The sequence below is a fragment of the Puntigrus tetrazona genome, chromosome 11, assembly GCF_018831695.1.
Source record: "Puntigrus tetrazona isolate hp1 chromosome 11, ASM1883169v1, whole genome shotgun sequence".
Taxonomy (NCBI): Eukaryota; Metazoa; Chordata; class Actinopteri; order Cypriniformes; family Cyprinidae; genus Puntigrus; species Puntigrus tetrazona.
Genome location: NC_056709.1, coordinates 21,471,744 through 21,492,603, shown reverse-complemented (window position 1 = coordinate 21,492,603; position 20,860 = coordinate 21,471,744). Strand labels below are relative to the sequence as shown.

Sequence of the window (20,860 nt, the reverse complement as noted above, 5' to 3'; positions counted from 1 at the left end):
ATCAACAATTATAGTCAGAAATGGCTTACTGCACCTTCAACAGGCAATTGTTTGTATTGCTAAATTCTTATTAGTTATTATTGTCCATGTCTTTCCTTTTAAAGTAAGTAATGCCATGTGTATATTAATGTGCACGCGTATAATTATTTTTCCTGTTGATCAGTACATTTCTTTGTTTATGTGCATTTTTCAACTTCTCATCCACTGACAATAAGCTGGCTGATGTGTGTAGGCAAAGTGTAGAGGATGAGGAAGAGGAAGAGCCCCAGGATAACCAAAAATGATCAAAGCAATGATGTACTTCTTGTACTTCTTCCAGATAAAGAACACAAAGGTTTTCAAGGGGTTCACAAACCAGTTGAAGGATGTCTTGGGGCGGCTTAAGGGGGAAAAAAATGTATGTAGCACATTTTAGTAAGTACACAATAAATATGCAAACTGATATGAATATCAATATATGCAAAGATAGTGTGTTTTAGTGTCTTACTTTGGTTTGTCCAGAGGTTCGGGGTTCTTTATATGCTTTTCCACACAGGGTTCTTCTCTCGGCTTCTTCAGCTGTCACTAGGTGGAACTCTGCCTCTACTTTACCCTGCAAACCACATTAATGATTGACGAGTTTGGGTCTACACTTTCACGAAGTAAACAAGTGTGTTACAACATTAATTTTACTCTTTGTTGATAAAAAAATACTTGTACCATTAGCAGAAAGGTGTTCCCACTGTTGTCCACAAACTGCAGATCTTCTGGTTTCATTTGGCTTCGCTTGCTCGACTTCTTTTTCTTCTTCTTCTTGTTTTTCTTCTCTTGTTCTGCCTCCTCTCTCCTCTCTCTCAATGTCCTCTTGGCTCTTTAGTTTGATGAGCGGCCACCAGCCCTTCATCCGCTTGCTGCGGAAGATGGAGAAGCGAGGGCCAGCCTTGTCTTTGGCCATCTTAACAGTGCATTGCTCGGATGATTTTGATGCACGGACCATATCGCTGAGACGCAACTCTATGGATCCTGGAAAGGAAATGATGTTTTCATGACTAGAAACTAGAAAATGTCATACATAAATCCTTGACTAGTAACTATAACCACTAACCCAAGAAGTCGTTGGAACCGATGCGGTCATAATCCCAGACCTGCAGCACCAGAACAGCCGGTTGACGGAATTCAGTCTCTTCAAGGGCGAAGAGGGACTCCTTTTTCTTGTAGATGACTTCTTTCTCAGTAGGAAGATAGTCAAAGTGAAAGACAAAGCGCCAGTTGAAGTTGCCTTCTCCAGTGAGGGAATTAAAATGCACATCTGTCTCCTGTTTGTCATCTTCCAGACCTTTAATCCAGCTGGTGAATGTAAAAATATTTTTTAAATAGTAGTTTTTAATGTTTCTAATTTTTATATATGTAATACATAGTTCATATCTTTTTTAAAAACACCTACATCCTCTTTGATTAATTGAATGCATCCGTGCTTAATTAAAAGTTTAATGTCTTTTAAAAATAATCTTACGTAGTCCAAATTTTTTTATATGAAACCGAGGACTGTGAAAATCAAATAAACTGTACATTTTCTGGGCTATTTGATATCTTGTGCATTCTGACCTTTTAACATAGATGTCACTTGACGGCTCTCCGTGAAAGGATTTACATCATCCAGTACGACATCATCAGTATTCCAGATGATCACACGCAGCTCATAACTAGAAACACAGGTGTAAATATTTTCATTACACATATTGCACATAAGCTAATTCTTATTCTTGAGAAAATTATCTTTAATTCCCATTTCTACTGCCTTTTCTATGAGATTTTACTCTTGGAATAATGAATGCGTGCCGTTGTAATTACTTCCTCTGGAAGTCTAGGTTTGATATTAACAGGTGGTGGAGGAGGTACATCTACAGGAAACATGTCAATCCACATGTGAACATAGCCCTGCCATGTCAAAAACAAAAACAAGATTATGTTGCAGCTTCATAGAGTACAATGGTGTGTCCTAATTTACCAACTTATACACTATGTTTTAGTGTGATTGATGTGCAATTTAGTGCAATTTTTTTGTGTGACTAGTGTGCTTACACTGAAACTCCAAAAGAGAAATGTTGTACTTCAAATGCCCAGATGATGTACTTAATTACCCGAAAAACTAAGAGCTTTAATAACGTCCTATAATAAAATGTTGGATGACACATTAACCTTTAATGATTCATACATAAGTTGATTGAGCATATAACACATCCAATAAATGTATAGTGTTCACTGTGTCATTTGGAAAACAACATAAAGATGGTTTAATTCATGCTAACAGGCCTTCACTTGCTAAGCAGTCACTATGATGGAGTCTGACCTGAGGGAGGCCTGGCTTTTCGGTGTTGAGCAGTGAGCGGACCTCCACGTGCTCAGGAACCAAAGGACATGCTCCCTCACAGAACTCTCTCATCTCCTTCCAGCGCTGCAGGACACTTAGAGCTTTATGCTCATCCAGCTCTGCATAGTCTTCCTCAGTCTTCTTATTCTTCTTCAGCAACTCTGCAGGATCAAAGTCTCATATTCATTTTTATATACGTATATTTCTATCTATATGTATCTCAATATCTATATATCTATCCATATATATACTGCTTGGAATTGCATTTTTGCTAGCGAATGTTGGACTTCAGTGCCATTAAACAATAAAAAGATATTTTTTGTATCTGTGTTTTATGGCAAACTCATTTTTTCATTAAATAAAGAGAACACAAAATTACTGTTTGTATTACATGAAGGTGCTTTGTAACCTTTATTTTATTTTAATAAACTGGTATTTCCACCTTCTGGAAAAGCCTCATTGGGAACTTTGAAGATCTTGTTGAGAACTTTCATTTCAGACTCTCTGTACTCTGGAGATGGAATCCCATTTTTGCGGCAGAGCTCCAATAATATCGCAGTGGGCTTCTTGGCATCTCTCCATTTATTATAGCCATCCCTGAAATCACAAGACATCCTAATCTGATTTAACCTGTAGAGAGTCAAATGAAAATCAGGCCACAAACACCTGATTTATCTCAGTCTCTTAAATGTCTCAGCTGCAAACAACTTCTTAGAGCTCTTCGAATATGAGCCTAAAACAGTCAGTGAGCTTTGAGAAATTCTGATGACTACGACAGCAGTGGTCACGACAGAGATAATAATACTAATCATCATTATAGTAACTACCACCACCATCATCACAGGCTAAAACCATTACCCACTTATCATAATGAAGAGCCAGGCCACACCCGGCGCGATGGCGGCTATAGAAACGGTTCTCCAGGTCCACGCGGGTCTCACCAATAAGGTCATCAGAACCCACGAGGTCATGGTCAAACACGTACAGCGTGAGCTCGGTCTCCAGGGGGAAGGACACGGTCAGTTCAAACACTCTGTGGAAGACAAGTGCTCAGGATATCAAATCAGTGACCCACTCTGAAAACAGTCATATCACAGATTTATCCCCTTTAGCTCAAATCACGTTCTGTCAATATGTGCATGTGTCTTCAAGAGTTAAAAACACTGTACATCTAAAGCCTCTATGAAGAATTTAATTTAATCTTTCATTCTTACAGCCACCATACTAAATGTTGTCAATATATATTTATTCATTTTGTGAGCAGAAGGAACTTACTCTCCAAACACTGGGTTCAGTTGTTTGGGAATGTAGCGCTCTTTGCTGTCCATTTGCTGCTGGCCAACTTTTACCACTACATAGGGGTCTGCCTTTCCATTCGGATCTGTGGGTGCCAGATTGGTTGCCTTGGGGTTGAAAGGAAAAAAAGCATAAGCAGTTCAAATTCAGATTCAATGCACAGGAAATATAGGGGCAATGATTGAAAACTGCACCACTGGGAGGCAAGCGATGCACCCTTCAATGTGACATTCTCCATTTAAAACCATTTATCATTTTTCTAATTTTTGTATACAAACACGCAGGACTATTTATCTACAAAATATAAAAGCTGATAAAAAAAAAAGTAAAGTTGCTATGTAACAACAGTTATTTTCTTCTGTATTGTGATGCACATCAGAGTGTAATGGATTATAAAAGAAAAAACGTAACATGTTTTTTTTAATTAATAAAATGGAATTTTAACAAGTGATACCTACTTTCACTACATATATTCTCACAAGGACTTTGATGGGTGTATTTTTGGGAATCCCATTAGTGATCTGACAGTCTGCATCCTCGTCTTCTGGAGCGATGGGGTATATCAGAAACGATCCCTGCAGTGAAGCACAGCTCTGCTTTAACCTCTAATCCTTGACTTTTTTCATGCATGCTGTCACACTGTTGATCCAGCGCATGAGAGCATGCCAAAACGCACATCTTACCTTATATTTACCCATATATCTCGTACTTTCATCTTCCTCTTCATCTTCCAGGCTGGATTTGCCTTTGTAGACAGGAAATATGTGCAACCAGTCCATGAACTGACTGAATTCGTTTTCAAGTTCAGACTTGTAAAGCTGGGGAATGAAATAATGTGTTGGGGAACAAAGAAAAAGGACAGAAAATGTCAATTGCAAATAGCTTTAGATGGCTAAAGAGCGTCAAGAAAACTCTGTAAACACTGTATTGAATAAAACGAAAGGATTACAGTTTGAAGTACATATCGAACCTGTAAAGTGGCAATTTTCTTCCTCTTTGGAGCAGGCGGCTCTATTTCAATCACAGCATCATCATCCTCTGCCTCTAGTGCTGCCATGCTCAATGGTGCTCCATCTGCAGAATGTGACATTGCACGGTTGCTTTAAAATGCATTAATTCCTAAGCATCCTAAAGCAGAGGATACGGTCACTTGGGATGCAATAAAAAGGGATGAATGTCATTACACAAGACAGTTGAAACCAAGTGACATCCATAAGTAAATTATAATAGACCTGTTCTCAGAAGTAATTTCACTTTCAAGCAGCCTAAAGATATTTAATGCATGGATGAAATAATTTACCTTCAGATTAGAGATGTGGTCATTTAGGTAAAACTAAAAATGTCAACACATGAGAAAGTTCAATCCAAGTGTTATCCACAAACACGTTATGCTAGACCTAATAATTTCACTTTCTGTCCAGACCTAATTTATTTTTTATTGCATGTTTGGAGTAATTCACGCAGCAGGCTAACCGCAAGTTCATGTCTTGTTCATCAACATTTGCATTTTGTTATGTAATGCAAATGTGATAATCAATTTTTAAGCACCCAAATACGTTTTAGGCCTCTGTCCAACTGGTTTGACTCAGATGTCTTAATTTGCTGTTGTTTTTACCTTGCAAATTCAGAACGTCGATACATTTACCGATACAAGTGTCATTGACTTGTTCACTCAAATGATTTGTTCAAAAAAGCTCATTCATTTATAATAGAGTAAAAACAAAATCATGCTTGCACTTATAATACCTCCATCTTGCCCATCTTCCAATTCATCCTCTTTCTCCTCCTGAAGAAAAGATGGAAAGAAGTCATTTAAATGTTGAGAAAATCAACAAAGCACAATCTATTATCAAAATATAATTTATCACCTGTTTTTCGAGTTCAGCAAGTGATGCATAATATTTAGACCACCAATCAAGCTCCTCCTTTCTGGTGGCTCCTCTTCCAACTCCTCCTCTTTTTTAATCACCTTTTTGATTGGAGACTGAAAATGCAGTTTTCCACAATACATTATTTAAAACATTTAAACTCATTTACTCACCCTTGTGTCATTCCTAACCATTAATTTGTGCACAGGCCTTTACACTCTAAACATGGACATGGATTTTTAAAAGCCAAAAGCACACACTCATGATTGAAAGCATCCCATTTGGATGTCAGCAGGGTCTTGGCTATTCAGTGGCTGCCCAATTAATCAGAGTGATCTAACAGCAGGAGCTCAAACTGACACAAGAACACACTTCACTGCACTCAACAAACCAGCAGATTCACACCATAATCAACAGGTTAATGTGTGCGAGGGGCTTCACATTTAATAACTGCAGGCTGTGGATGGTTAAAACATGTGCGCTAAGTACTCATTAGGAGCTATTTCAAACATCCCAAAGCAGCCAACTAACGTCATTTCACCCAGACTGGATACTCCATGACCCAATGGCAGCTGTATGAAAAAAATGCTTAAAAAATTTCAGAAAAGTGGTGGAAGATGGCAAACACAATTTCAGCTTTGGAATTTAGGGAACACTACAGAATGTGTTCCTTCTTATGGACTGAAAAAAACCAGTGGAACTTACCGTGACTAAGTTAAATGGGTTAACAGGAATTTTGCTATGCTTCAGAGGAAGTCCACCCAAGTCCATAGTGATCAGCGTGGCTAGAGGAGTGGTCTTCATGGAGGCTTCTTCTCTAAAATTGTGACAAAATGTTTAGGAATTTTCTATGTGAAAATATATTAAAAACTATAGTCTATATTCTATATTAAAAAAAACAGTCAGCAGTGACCATGTTTAAATGGCAAAAATAGTGATATTATTCCAAATGTGTTATTACTCTGATTAAAATCCATCTTATTTAGAGTGTCTATTGTTCAGTGCAATGCAGTCCAAATGTAGTTATGAATGCAATAGGCAGTCGTTTTGGATCAATCAGACTTATAAACATTGCAAGAAAAAGCAAAAGAGCTTTAGGAATCTCTTGAGCTCTCATTTTGTAATTTTACTGGAATTAATTATTGTGTGTTGCTGTTAAGGGCATGGATGAGAAAGTAGTTAATTGAATAAATCTTCTTACTTAACCATAATATACAGTAGATTCTAGAAAGGAATAACGCACACACGTGTGGTTAGTGTCTTTGTCATTTCAGCAAAGTTTCATGCCATCCTAGTTTATAAAGAAAGAGAGTCTGGTGCACTTTTGAATGTAAATTATGCACACATATCAGAACAGCAGATGCTTTATTTTTTGGCCTTTAAACCACAAACATATGAGCTATAAAAGTTTCCATACCTCAGGCTCTTCCTCCTCGTCTTTCCACTCCTCTTGGTCCCTGGGACCAAACTGCACAAGGTTTTGGACCACGTGAGTTCCCACTAGGACCAGCCTACCGAATGCTCTCTGCTCCATTACGAAGACAGTAAGAGGAGGATGCAGGTAGACAAGCTCTGGAAGTTCCTGAGGACACATAACCAGTTATGAGCTACTGTGAAGTGATGATAATAAAAGCAAGGGAAAGAAGATTAGTATTAAATCTTCATCAAATACAGTTGAGGTCAGAATGTTCAAAATCTGCAAAATGTTATTTATTTTACTTAAAATAAGAGGCATTATAAAAATGCATGTTGTTTAATAAGTTATTTCACATAAAAGATGTTTACATAGATAACATAATAAGAGCTGAATTCATAAAAATTACCCTGTTCAAAAGTTTATTATTATTATTTTTTAAAGATTATTCTTATTTTGTTTAGTGATATTTATTCAGGAGTCTGTTGTTTACCTTGAACAGTTAAACTGCCTTCCTTTACATCCCACACATTCTTTGGATTTCCAGCATTTTTGTGTATTTGAACCATTTCCAACAATGAATGTTAGATTTTGAGATACACCTTTTCACACTGAGGACAACTGAGGTACTGATACTGCATATGCTACAAAACCATGCTTTGAGTTGGAGCTTGAAAACTTTTTTCTAATTTGAAGAAACTTATTTTGTCTTCTGGAAAACATTTTTTGTAGCCTCTGAAAGGCAGTACTAAAAAAAAAAAAAAAACGATATTTAAGCAAAATCAGAATAATTTACACATTTGCATTCTGTTCAAAGGTTTTCAACCCACGGCTCTTAATGCATGGGTTTTAAAGAAACACAACCTTAAAAAATAAAGGGGATGTAAACTTTTGATTATTTTCTCTTGTACACTATATGTAAACATCTTTTATGTGAAATATCTTATTTAGGTCAGTATTAAATAAAAATGACATTCATGTATGATCCATCTTATTTTTGGAAAATTATTAGCATTTAAGAGAAACTGAAAGGGGATGATTTGACTCAACTGTATTTGCTTTGGTGTTAGCAAAAGTCACCACCAAACAGTCGCAAACAAAACTAATAAAGACTTCACATTGCACAATAAAACATTCTGAGCAAGAAATCTCACCATTGAGATGCACTCACTGCTTTTACCATTTCTTAAACAGGAAATGTGATCAGTGCTTGTATGGTAAGCATGTTCTCAACACAGCTCTTGAGATAAGGTCTAAAACTTTGAAATAAGGAAGTCTTACAACATCAAAGTGTTTAACCACATCATTGAAGTTGGGATTCAGCTTGTAGCTCTGAATTTCCTCAGACTCGATCATATGGCCCGCACACTCAATCTTCACTTGAGGTCGCTCCACTTCAAACAGGTTGACTCTTTTCAGGTCCCTCAGGCCCCAGTACAGCACCTGCCATTTAAGGGTTTGAGATCAAAACAACGTAGACAAGTACCAAACCAGTCAGCTGGCAAACTTGTACTGGAGGTCGATCCATGCTGCTATTTTAAACACTCTCTTGCAGAGTGATTTATGAACACATCTGATGAATTATGTTATTTGGCATTGAAAACCTTTAAATTGTGACATTAAATTAAAAAGTTTTCCTCAGTTTACATCTGTTCAAGTTTGCACCTCTATTCTGTATTTCCTGAGCACAGGTCGAACTCCCTCTGGAATGATAAAATAGCATTCTTCTTCCATGTACTGTGGTTCCTTGGGGTCAACGTCCAGTGGCAGAGCTGGCTGAGATGGATTATTGACACAAACATTTAAAAAGCATATTTAAAGACACTGATTACAAAGACTGTCTGATAACAATAATAATACAATATTAATATACCACAGCCAGATATAATAACAATATTATTTCAGAATATTACTTTTTTGAGCCTTTCTCAATATAAGAGATTACTTTCAAAAACATTAAATATTTTAATTTGTTTTCATTCAGGTGTATTAAGCTGCTCTCTAACAGACAAACGAAAGTCATATCTATACATGTATTAAGTGTCACTCTTCTTACTGCCACTTCGGTGAAATTAATGAGAAGAACTAGAGTCCCACCTCTCCAAGTTTGAGTAATCCAACTCGATGAGCTCAAGAGCTGCCAAAATTTCTCCAGCTTTGCTCTTGCCTTTTGTGATCTCAAAAAACTGCAACTGGGGTTTTTTATATGGCTCTTCTACAAACTTCAACTCTGGCTTTGCAAAAGCACGACCAAGGGCTTGTGGACTGCCCTGTTATAACATTCAAACGCACCACAAATAAATTACACTGTATAATTAGCCATCATATTTCTGACTTCTCATATTCTAGACTATTCATTCATTGATGTTATATGCAAGTACTTTTAGACTTTGTAAACAGGAATAATCAATATGCTATGACATTAACTTTATTATATATATGATTTAACAATAAACCAAGACCTATGCATTTATTTAAAAATGTTTTTTAAGTGCCATTTAAAGTTGATTCACAGATTACAGCATTCCAAAACGCATTAAAACTATCACTCACTAGTTTGTTGTAGTCATAGATGTTGATGATGATCACAGGAGGGTCTTCTCTGAACTCGTCCTTACTGCCCTCCATCAGAACCTGATCGTAGAGGAGTAACTCCACACCACGCCGGGGACAGAGTTTCTTCCATAACCTACAAAGAATAAAATCTTTGAACAATCTCTCGGTCACAAAATTGCAATCAATAAAGGCTGAATTTCTATGGCTCTTCAGATCTCAGTAGGACTGAATGGACTTGTCATAAATGGGCAATAAATCTCATTCGAATTTTTTTAATGCTTTTTCTATCCAGTGCTTTTTATTGGGAAAAGAGAGAAAAAACTCAAGTGTAAATACATATGAGACCCACCCGTGTGACCTGACACTGTGTGCTGAACACAACCTTGGCAAAGGGGTCGGACAGTCCATTGTCATCGGCTGCAATAATGCCACGCGCTTGATAAATGTGAGCACGTAACTGGAAATAACGACTGTCTGGATGAAAGGACAAAAGGAGGGACTGTAATTTTCGTGAAATGTCATCCAAATTAAAATATATAGATTTTCAAAGCCGGCCAAGACAAATTATAGAGAACAGCCGAAATGTTTGCAGTAGCTAAAATGAATTTCATATAGTACCTTCCACCGCTAATTTGGTGGGAGGCATGTTACGGGGAATTGATGCACCAGAAGTCGCCTCTTCGTAAATGGGTCTGAACTCTGCTGGAAGGCTGGTGACACAGTTTTTAGCATACTTTGTGATACCAAGCCACATATATACTTCCAGTTTCGCGAAGATTTCCCCCACTGGTCCTCCAGGGGTCTATAGAACAAACAAATTAAAAAATAAGTCATAGAAAACTGTTCAAAAGTTTTGGGTCAGCAATATTTTGTTTTATGAGCTTGAAAGTCTTTTTGAGCAAGGCCGCATTTATCTTATCAAAATTACAGTAAAAACAATAATGTTGTTAAACGATTTTGCAATGAATGCTATGAAGTAGGAATTCACCTTCAAGTACACAGCAGTGATTTTACCGCAGTCTTTACCCTTCTCTTCCTCCACCAGCGAGAATAGGATAGAGGGGGCTGCAATCCTGGTGTAGGCCACTCGCCTCCCTCCACTCAGCATCCACAAAAACACATCAGGGAGAGTGCTCTGAGGCTGCCATATGAGAACGCAAACATTTACTTATAGTTCTGGTGGTAAAAACATGCATTTTTTGTTATACATCGAGGTAATCATTAAGACGGAGCAAATTTTGATAGCATTACTTCAACAGCCAAAAAACGGAGCCTCTTTGCGATATTCTTGAGATCTGCCAGCCTGTCTTTAACTGTATTTCTGGTCACTCTCTTCCTCATTCTCAGGGCCTGCTTGGCCAGCAAAACCTGCAATTCACATCAAATTCTCAGTAAAGACTCTTAGTGGGTTTAACCATATAATTCATCAGTATACTTCTGTAATACCAAATCAATACCGTCACTCACAATGTTCCTTTTGATGAGCCCCACACGGCACTTATCCAGGGTGTTTTGACGAGCATTCCTCTTCCTGTCTAAGTTACTGCTGTACTGCCTAAGAGCGGTAAGAACATGCTTTCTATTATCGATGATGTACGATGTAAGAGGGGAAATACAGACTCAGTATAGTCATGCAAATGTGTCCTACTTGCAAGTGGAAAAGAATTCCAGCACGGCATCCACCAAACGCTCTTTAGCCTTGATTTTTGATCTTTTCAACAGCATCTCCACTTCATCGATACCATATTCCTTGAAGAATATAAGACACAAATTCAATGTTAATGTCAATTTTAAGTCAAATAGATGCTTTTGAAAAACATAAGCAGAATAAGGTTTTTCATATTCTGCTCAAAAACACAATGTTAAATTTCTTCTCAGTGTCACTTGCCAGTCGGTCAGCCATCTTGGACAACCAGTTGCTGTTGTGGAATCGGAAGGTGTGATCCTCGAAGTAGCTCCACACAAAGCTACATGGTTTCTCTCGGAATAAGGGAATGCAACTGAATGATCTGGATGATAAAAATGATCACGCTTGCTGCTGTTCTTGCATCATCCTACTGCACTCCACATAAGGATAAGCTGTCAGTCTTGAGAATGTCATTTCACCTGTCGTATTCAGTGGGCTGTGGTCTCCTAGGTGGTGTGACGGATTTGTCTCGAGGGCCAGAGTTCAGAAGTTCATCTCTCTCCAACTCGTCGTCTGATTCCAACAGCGGCTGTCTGTCCTCAGCCAGATTCTCCTGACTACCACTCTTGCTGGACTTCATCACAACATCTGCAGTTTTCCCATAATTCCCTGTGAAGTAGTGTAAATGAAACTAAATATAATTAAAAACAGTACTAAATTGCTACTAAAAAGAACAAAGCTCTACATAAAATGACTGGCTTATACTAAAACAGCTGTTTATATTAAAGCTTATGCTATGAGATTAAACAGTCTAACCTTACCTATAGACAGCTCGAAGGTGACTGGTTTGGAGCCAATGGAAGGATCTATCATTGTCACCTCAAAGAAGGATGCAAACAACAAAAATTCATCCTTCTCTCCAGTGAAGTTCTGCATGAGGAAATAACAGATACACTATGGATTAATGTAATACTGCAGGATATATTGTATTATATTATTTTTAGACAACAGTTCAGCAAACAAGTAATGAACATTTTAGACATAAAATTGGAAATTATTTAGTCTATTTCTCCTCCAAGAAAGTCTCTAAGCAGCAAAGTAGTGAATATGATTCAGTATTTTTGAATATAGTGAATGCTTCAATGACTTAAAGAAAGAGTTTACTTAATTATTTATTACTCATACTCATTTATTACTCACGCTTATGTTGGTTCAAACCCATAAGACTTTTGTTTATCTTCAGAACACAAATGAAAAGATATTTTGATTCATTCTCTGCTCTCTGGCCCTACCATAGACAGCAATGTAATTAACACGATCATCCAGTGAAGTAGCAAGGAGATCTGTAAAATAATCTTAGATAATAAAAACAAAAATAAAGTTTTTTTTAACCATTTGTTACATGCCGCCGCTGACACAGAATAAAGTGAAAAGTAATCTCTTAGCTTCATAAAAGGATGTCACATGGATTAATTTACCGATCTCCTTGCTATGTTTCTGACATTGATCATGTTAATTACATTGCTGCCTATGGGAAGGACAGAGAGCTCTCATAAATCATCAAACATATCTTTAGTATGCGTTCTAAAGAAAAATAGAGGTCTTTACGGTTTTGGAGCGACATGAGGGTGAGTAATTAATGAATTTTAGTTTTTGGATGAACTATCCCTTTAAAGACAGCCCCTTTGTTTGTTTTCTAACTGAATAAGTGATGTTAATGAATTAAGCAAATTATTCTTTGACTTCATAAAGTCACCACCTGCCATAACAATGTAGCCTGAAGAAACAGTCACTGAAAACTTCCACACACTGTTATATAATTTTGCTCACCAAATCAGATTTGAAGACCATAGAACAAACTCTTGTATGAGCTGAAATAGTACACGGTAGACTGTCTTTTCTCTTGCTATCAGGCAAACTTGGTCACTGACCTCAGGAAGAGGGTGAACATCTTCCACTTCCACTGTAACAGCAGCTGGTACCTCAGCGCCAACATCTTCAGCTTCTTCAGCAGGCCCACTGGGACTCTGCACTGCTGAATAAAATCATTTTCCAAATGTTATTAGAGTACTAGGACGTCTTTGAAACATGTTTGTGTGTGGATGAATGCATAACTCTAAAAACACACTGTATGTGCTAAAATTTTCATATTGCCACTAATGACAAACAAATTCCTGATGTCTGCCATTGGTTAAACAAAGAGGTAACCCTGCCCCAAATGTCACACTATTGGCTGAGCTAATGTTGTTATGTTTAGCCTATTTCAAGATGCACAAATAAATAGATTCTTGGGAACCACTTCAACACACATAATCCTTAAACCATATATTGAAACTACCTTCTTTGCCTGCTGTCTTCTCTTTGGACCTTCGACTCTTGCGTTTAAGAGTAAGCTTGCTCATTTTGCTTTTCACAGCAGCAATGGACTTACTCTCCGTGACCACAACTGTAGGGGAGGAATAAACCTCCACACTCAGCGAGAGCAGTACTCTGCCCCTATAGAAGATCCCTTCACTCAGACCTTCATTAAGATCCCTGTGGATGTCTCTCAGTGTGGAGTTTTGAGGAGAGTCGCAAAGATTGACCCATGTAGGGCCAAAGGTGGGATTGAAACCTGATGGATGGAGGAAAGACGGCAAAGTATATTGCAGAAAGAATATTAAGTTGTTCAAAAACGAGGTAACTCGAGGTAAATAAGGATGCAAATACATGACTGCGGAATATAGTACTGATGATCCACATAAACAAAAAAAAGAAAGATTCTAATTATTTAAATCACCCTCATGTTGTTCCAAACCTTCCAAAATATTGGTAATCAAACACATTTATTTCCTTTTGACTTGTACTGAAGCTGCAGCTGTTTGGTTGCCAATATTCTTCAAAATATCACCTTATGTTTTCCACAGAAGAAAGAAAATCAAATAGGTTTGGAATGACATGTGGTGAGTTAATGAAGAACTATCTTATTAAATTTGCAGTGGTCACTATTAAAACTGACCATTTCGATTGGAATTGGAAATTTGCAGAAGGTCCAGGAAGTGTGTTGCCACAGCCACATCTCCAATGTTGGCATCATCAAGGATCTGTATTTTGATTCGTCGAGCAAGAGGAGGAAATTGCTCAATGAAGGATATCTGTTCATTCCACTCAGGGGCATTAGTGTTGCTGTTTACTGATGTTTCCTGTTACACATGTAAATGTAATAATTTGTACAGATTTTAAACAAGCAATAAAACACATTTTTCACATTTTACTTTTATTTTTCATTTTACAGTATTCTGCTATCTACTTCATGCAGCATTTGACTGAATCTGACTGAATCATACGCTGCTCTCTATATAGCATGTGTTACTTAAATAAGAACAGAGCATTTAAGTTTGGCTTCTGACACCACTTGAACTTTGTCAGAGACAAGCTCTGACATCATAACAATTTATTTTGAGCTGAAATGTTTGCCAATACCCTTTGTAAGTCTCCGAGAGCAGTTCAAATACTGACGCACCTCAGCCCATTTAACAAACAAACGCACCATCAGGGTGTGCGTGTTTGTGTATCCTTGACATAAGTGTTATTTCACATAGGATAAGTATGTGAAAATATACAAGGAAAAGAAACTAAAAGATTGAAAGATAATTTGACTGTTTAAATAGTAGAATCAAGCCATGAAACAACGCAACCAAACATATTAGTTTGAAATCACCTGCTGGCCAGCGAATGTGACCTGAACATAAGGGTCAAGGAAAACTTTCTTGTCTCTCATTATCTTCCCCATGAAACCCGAGTTCATGCTGGGCAGACCTTCAGCTTTGAAGATCTTCAAGACAAACTTTGCCCAAGGACGTTCTGATGGCATCCTCTTTGGAAGAAGAAGGTTCCTACAAGCCGCAAGAAAATGTACCAGTATATTAGGTTTCAGATGCTGAAAACTGAACCTACTAATGTCAATAACCAAACATCTAATATTAATGTCTCTTTTAGGGAAAATATGTCCTTAAAAGGAGAACAGCCATGTTAACATAAGGCAGTCTCTTACTTTTCAATGTCATCATTCTGGCTGCCAGCTGGTGCCAAGCTGACCATGCCCATGGGGTCTCCTTTCATCACCACGCTCACTGTGCACTTCACATAGCCTTTAATTCCCGAGCGGGTATCTTTTGGGTCAGTAAGCGGAGCCCATTTCTGGTAGAAACGGTGATCTGTGAGATATATTGGATGTGTTAAGTTGTTGTAATTATAAATGTTGCAGTAGACCTATAATCATTCTTTTTTACCACCGGTGATGAGTTAATTATCACCATTAAAACGTCTAGGGAATGTTATTATCGTTTTACCAATGAAATGAACTCTCAACTTCTGTAATCTTTATTTAAGCTGTGTGTATCAAAGCTCGCAATAAGCACTTTTTCTTTCTTAAGCTGGGTTTATCTGGGTTTACCCGGCTGCTGATACACTGTGCTGATGTCAATCTTAAAAGTTCCTATGCGGGACATCAAAAAGGCAAGGATTTTCTTATGAACCACCTAAAATATAAGAAAAAAGGAAAAATTATTAATTCACAACATTCATATTAAACATTGTGTAAGATAATGTAAAATATGGCAATAAATATATTACCTTACAAATCAAAAATTATTTGTATTATCATTACTACTGTATATTTCTTACTGTTAACATGCATCTTTAGACATTACAGACTAAATAAAAAAGCTTAATAAAGCCATTTCAACTTCTGTATATGCAAAAAAAAACTTATGCAAGTCACTTTAAATGTCTTTAATTGCTCCTCCGATAGTATTTCTGAGAATACTTACAGAAATCTCAATCACTTTATCAAAAGCACATCTTGTGTCTCTTGGAATTCAAACATGAAGTTCTTAAAGACAAAAACAGAAACAAAACAAATCAGAGAAATGCCTAAAGCTTCAGATTCTTAAAGATGAATGTTTGTGCAAGTACTTACCTCATTGTAAAATGGACAATTGGTAGACTTCTGAGTAGCTGTGTGCTTTTTCTCATCTCCAATAGTCACATACACTGCTGGGTTAATGTTCACCCCGACAAGTTTTTGAGCTTCAATCACATTTACATTCACCTGAGCAAAAAAAAAAAGTTTAATAAAAGACTTGAACATTCTAGATTCTCATCAAACAGAGTCAGGTATAAGGAAAAACTTTTAGAAATATTTGTACTTGAAATGGGCAGACCTTATTTTATTATTTTACCTGAAAAGACTTCACTTTAGGTGTGACAGCAAGCTTGTGCTTTGCTATAGCCCTGCAACGACTACACAAATAAAAAAGGGTTTTATTTATCAGACTTACATTCTCAGATTACATTTCAAATATGGAAATTAAATGATTTTTTTGTTTTTAGTTATACATTTTTAAATTATACATTTGTAACGTATTGCATTACACTGCATTGCGGTAAAATAGGTTTCTTTATGGTGTAATGTATTAAACTAGAAAAGTATAATGTAAAAATATATATAGTGTAAGTAAATGCATAAACTAAAAGGTAAATGAAAGTCACCTCAGAATGGGTGTGAATGCTACATTGGCACATTCGATATCTGCAAAGTCATAATCATCATCGTAGTCATTATCATCATCTTCGTCTCCTTTCTCTTCATCAGTTTTCAAAAGACTGCGTCCGATCATTCTCGTCTCACGATCCAGCTGCTGAGGACGCAAGCCGTCTGAAGAACTACACATTATTAAATATGTCAATGTGAATTCCATTAATAAAGGATATGAAAATATGTATGAGTTGCACGTAGCACAGATGTCCTTACTTCGGTTCTGTGAAGCCTGTGTTCCTGATGACAAGCTCTGAGCTGAAATAAAGTACATTCAGATTTACAAAAAAATTGACACAAAACTTAAAAAATGTGACTTAGTTATTAAATAAATGAAATGAGTACATCCATCCTAGACCCCTGCATTTAAAGACCCTAAACCTCTCTGCGAAGACTATAAAATGCAAGTGATTGCGCTGGTGCCTCTAGCGTGCTTTTTAACTTTTAAACATTGTTAGCTATATGCTTTACCTGTTTTAGCATATGTATAGATTTGCTTTTAGGCAAGTTGTCATAATTTGAAAAGACTAAATCGATCAGTCATAGTTTACGATCAGCTCACTGTCTGCTTGATCATTATGCATTAAAAAAACGTATAAACTATTTAACAAACAAAAAGTGCTCCAAACGTTTTCTAAATTAACTTAATAAAAAAAGGAACTAAATATAATCATTTTGCCATTACACTCAAAACCTAACTAGTTTAATAGCTGAAACAGTAGTAGAATGGGAAAAAAAGACGGGCTTGGGTCGGTAATTCTGATAAACTGTCTGCCACAGGCTGGGTTAGGGTCTATAATTGAAGATTGAGGAATAGAGGAAAGGAAGGAGGGACTGATAGAACAAAATAAAGAATGGAGCCTAGGGTAGGAAGAAATAATTGATAGAGGCAGGGAATGAGGGGAGGATAAAAGAAAAGAAGAATGGATGAAAATACATAGCACAATGGCCGGATGGATGGATGGAAGATAGAAAAGGAAGAATATACGGAAGTAAAGAAGAGGTAGAAAGGTAGAAAGAAAAGATGGCTGGATGGATGACGCATGGAGAAAAGGAAGTAAAAAGGGTAGAATTATGTAAGAAAGCATAAGTAATAAAAGGAGGGAAAATAGATGGGATGAATGAACTACTGGACGAAGGAAGGAATGAGAAAAGGAAAAAGTTGGAACGGACGGAAGGAAGATGTTGACAATGAAAGATGTGAAAATAGATAAAAGGAAAAGAAGAACAGATGAAAAGAAATACAAAATGAAAATAGAAAATGGATGGAAGAAGGGACAGAAGAAAGGAAGGCCAAATAAATGAATTGCTGGATGGAAAAAAGGGAGGAAGGAAATAGAGGCAGAAAGGACTAGTGGATTGCAAAGGACAGAAGAGATGGATGTAAAGAAGAAAGGAAAAATGCAAGGTAGCATGGATGGGAAAAGGAAGAAAGGAAAATGTTGGAATGGATGGAAGGGAGATGTTGAAATAATGAATAAAAGGTAAAACAAATGAAAGGTAAAACACTAGGAAAGGAATAGTGGATGGGAGGAAGGAAGGATGGATAACTGGACAGACGGGTGGAAGGATGAGAGGAACATAACGACGTCTCTCACCCGTCAGTGTCCTGTTCTCTGATGAAGTCATCACCGTCCCACCCGCCTGCAGCCCCCTGAAGAGGGTTGTACTTCACCTCCAGCTCGATGTAGATCTACACAATAAAATCCATCAGCGCACACCAACATCCACCACACCACTGTGAGAATATGATGAAGAGTATTTGTTTGATTCCCTCACATCGGTGAGACTGTGCTGAGCGTCTGTGAGGGGCTCCCGGAGCAGCAGCTGCCCCACAGACACCACATGCTGCAGGCTGATCACCAGCCTTCCCAGCAATCTGTGCACACACGGGGATACACTCAATTCTTCTGGAACGTTATGTTCATTAAAAATCATTTAGTTCATTTCCCTCGTCTTAGTTATAATGCAGGCTCTGACCTGTTGCTGAACATCTTACTGCAGTTGTAGACGCTGATTGACAGAATTTCATCCCTCTCGACCTTTCCATAGTGAGGCCATCTGAAGTGCTGGAGTCATGCAAAAACACACCAACAACAAGAGGAAATACTGTCTGTCCTCCGACATCCAGTCAGCGGAAATGAGTAAAAAGTCTTTATTACTTTGAAATATGGATATTTCTCTTACAAATGCATGGATTCGCTACAGGAGGCCTTTAGTCTCCCAGGAACCACGCAAGAGGCGTTTTATTACGTTTGTGCACACTTTATTTAACGTGATTCGGACTGTTAAAGGGAAACACCCGCACACTACAATGATAGAGCTTGGGCAATTTATAATATAACTGCAACTGGATCAGCCTGAAAGAAGAAAGTCATATGCAGCTAGGATGGCTTTAGGGTGAATATTAACAGTCTAATTTTTCATTTTTAGGTGAACTAACCTTTTAAAACAAAACATACAAAATGATTTTTGGACGTAGGCTTATTTAAATTTGATTCTTTCATTATTTTTGGAACATTATTAGTGCTGAAGTAAGTTATGCAGCCTAATTATTTATTCTGTGCTTAAAGTTATTTTTAACATAGCCTATATTTTAATTAGAAATCAAAACAGTATGAATGTTTTGCTCTGTCACTTTCGATTAATTTGCCCTGGCCTTCTTTCAACACTGATGATAGTCAACAACATTTTTAGTAGAAAACGGTTACTTTAAATTGGATACATTTTTGTAATAGTCATGCTTTACTGTACTTTTGATGAAACTAATTATCATAAGGGACTTTTTTTTTTTCAAATTCTTAATTGAATTATTCCAAACTTTTGACCGGTTACATTAAATATACGACAAAAAAACCTATAAAATGGTGGTGTTTGTATTAGATCTCTCCCTTCTTTACGGTCACCGCATTTCTCAGAAATGAAAAATCCCAAGGACTTCCTCCTCATAACAACGTTGAACATGATTTATCTTCACTCAGATTGAGCGTCTTTTCTTTCTCGTCCTTCCCACCATTCCAGTATCTGTTAGCTTAAGTTAAAGGATAACCTTGTGACAGACCTCTAGTCAAATATTTTAATTTCATTACTGTATCTGAGCTGATAGATGTGGCTGTTTACAAGACTTTGGGAATGTTGAAGTGCCTGTGGCAGACACAGCAGGTGTGGTTATCCTGAAGACCTCAGCATGCTCAACTAAACACTGACTTCAACTTCATTGGGCAGCTATGTTCGTTTACAGGTCGTCTTTCCAAACGTATTATGAAAAAATAACGTAAGACGTTAAAGTGTTAACCAGCATACTGCTCAGTAACACTTTTATTCAACAACGACGCATTTGACTGATCAAATAGTGAAGTAAACACATAATAATAGTAAACAAATCGGTGTAGAATGACTTCTGACGGATAGCGTGACACTGAAACTTAACTTTTTTGAATAGTGCTAACTTTTTTACTTTTCCAAATATCCTGTGGCAATCACATAACTTCGTTAAAACAAATTCAATAAATATCAAATCAGCATAAACCCAACCAAAACAGTTACCTCGTTGAAGATGGCTATGTTCTCACATTGAAGGATCTTTGTTTTGTGAGTAAAACCTGGACAGCAAACATTTTCTTTTCAGAAGTCTTGCATATACAAAGATACGACACATTCTCCACTTAAACAGAAAATAGAAAGCATAACAACACGATTATTCCTCAGTATCTGGCACTTACCTCTAAAAGACAATTCCACTTTCCTGTCATATTTCCCTGGCAGGTTATACACCTTCTTTAAAAGAACAGTGATAGACATGGTCGGCTGCTGCCGTGTTTCTGTGTCTAGTAATCCTGATCCACTGGGTTGGTTTTGAGTAAAGTTGGTCCTCGTTGTTCTTAAGGTACAAACGCTACACGTGCAAATACATCCTCAGTTAAGCCACTTTCAAATACCCATTATCCATGTAGCCTTCGAAGTCGAGGCATTCGGTCCGACACCTCAAGGAACTGCTGGAAAACTCCCCAGGCGAAAGACTTCTTGTAATATTTACCTATGATAATTTAATAGCGAACAGTTGAACTGTTAGTGAACCAAGGGCGTAATCCAGGTGAAAGAAGGTGTTCACTTCATTTTCATTTTATTTCTAAATAAATCTGTGCCACACACACAATTAAAACTACACACA

The 20,860-nt window shown here is 37.2% G+C and overlaps 1 protein-coding gene across 1 annotated transcript; it reads right to left on the bottom strand.

Moving 5' to 3' along the window:
• Positions 1 to 192: 192 nt before the first annotated feature.
• Positions 193 to 20,689, bottom strand: LOC122353587 (fer-1-like protein 4). The gene is given in 53 exon segments (XM_043251395.1): positions 193 to 278; positions 280 to 379; positions 488 to 510; positions 512 to 592; positions 700 to 823; positions 825 to 1,002; positions 1,085 to 1,326; positions 1,585 to 1,618; positions 1,621 to 1,675; positions 1,831 to 1,917; positions 2,330 to 2,511; positions 2,793 to 2,947; positions 3,213 to 3,383; positions 3,626 to 3,753; positions 4,105 to 4,221; positions 4,330 to 4,464; positions 4,617 to 4,720; positions 5,393 to 5,432; positions 5,515 to 5,576; positions 5,579 to 5,630; positions 6,220 to 6,323; positions 6,907 to 7,096; positions 8,210 to 8,371; positions 8,594 to 8,711; positions 9,032 to 9,198; positions 9,482 to 9,583; positions 9,585 to 9,617; positions 9,834 to 9,958; positions 10,103 to 10,286; positions 10,473 to 10,625; positions 10,736 to 10,852; positions 10,952 to 11,039; positions 11,133 to 11,233; positions 11,373 to 11,493; positions 11,591 to 11,780; positions 11,933 to 12,041; positions 13,043 to 13,146; positions 13,450 to 13,725; positions 14,110 to 14,293; positions 14,812 to 14,986; positions 15,145 to 15,307; positions 15,547 to 15,631; positions 15,923 to 15,948; positions 15,951 to 15,984; positions 16,072 to 16,203; positions 16,334 to 16,394; positions 16,644 to 16,817; positions 16,906 to 16,947; positions 18,288 to 18,382; positions 18,469 to 18,568; positions 18,670 to 18,758; positions 20,236 to 20,291; positions 20,412 to 20,689. Coding segments are annotated over 53 exon segments (6,090 nt in total). The 5' UTR covers positions 20,491 to 20,689; the 3' UTR covers positions 193 to 197.
• Positions 20,690 to 20,860: the final 171 nt, after the last annotated feature.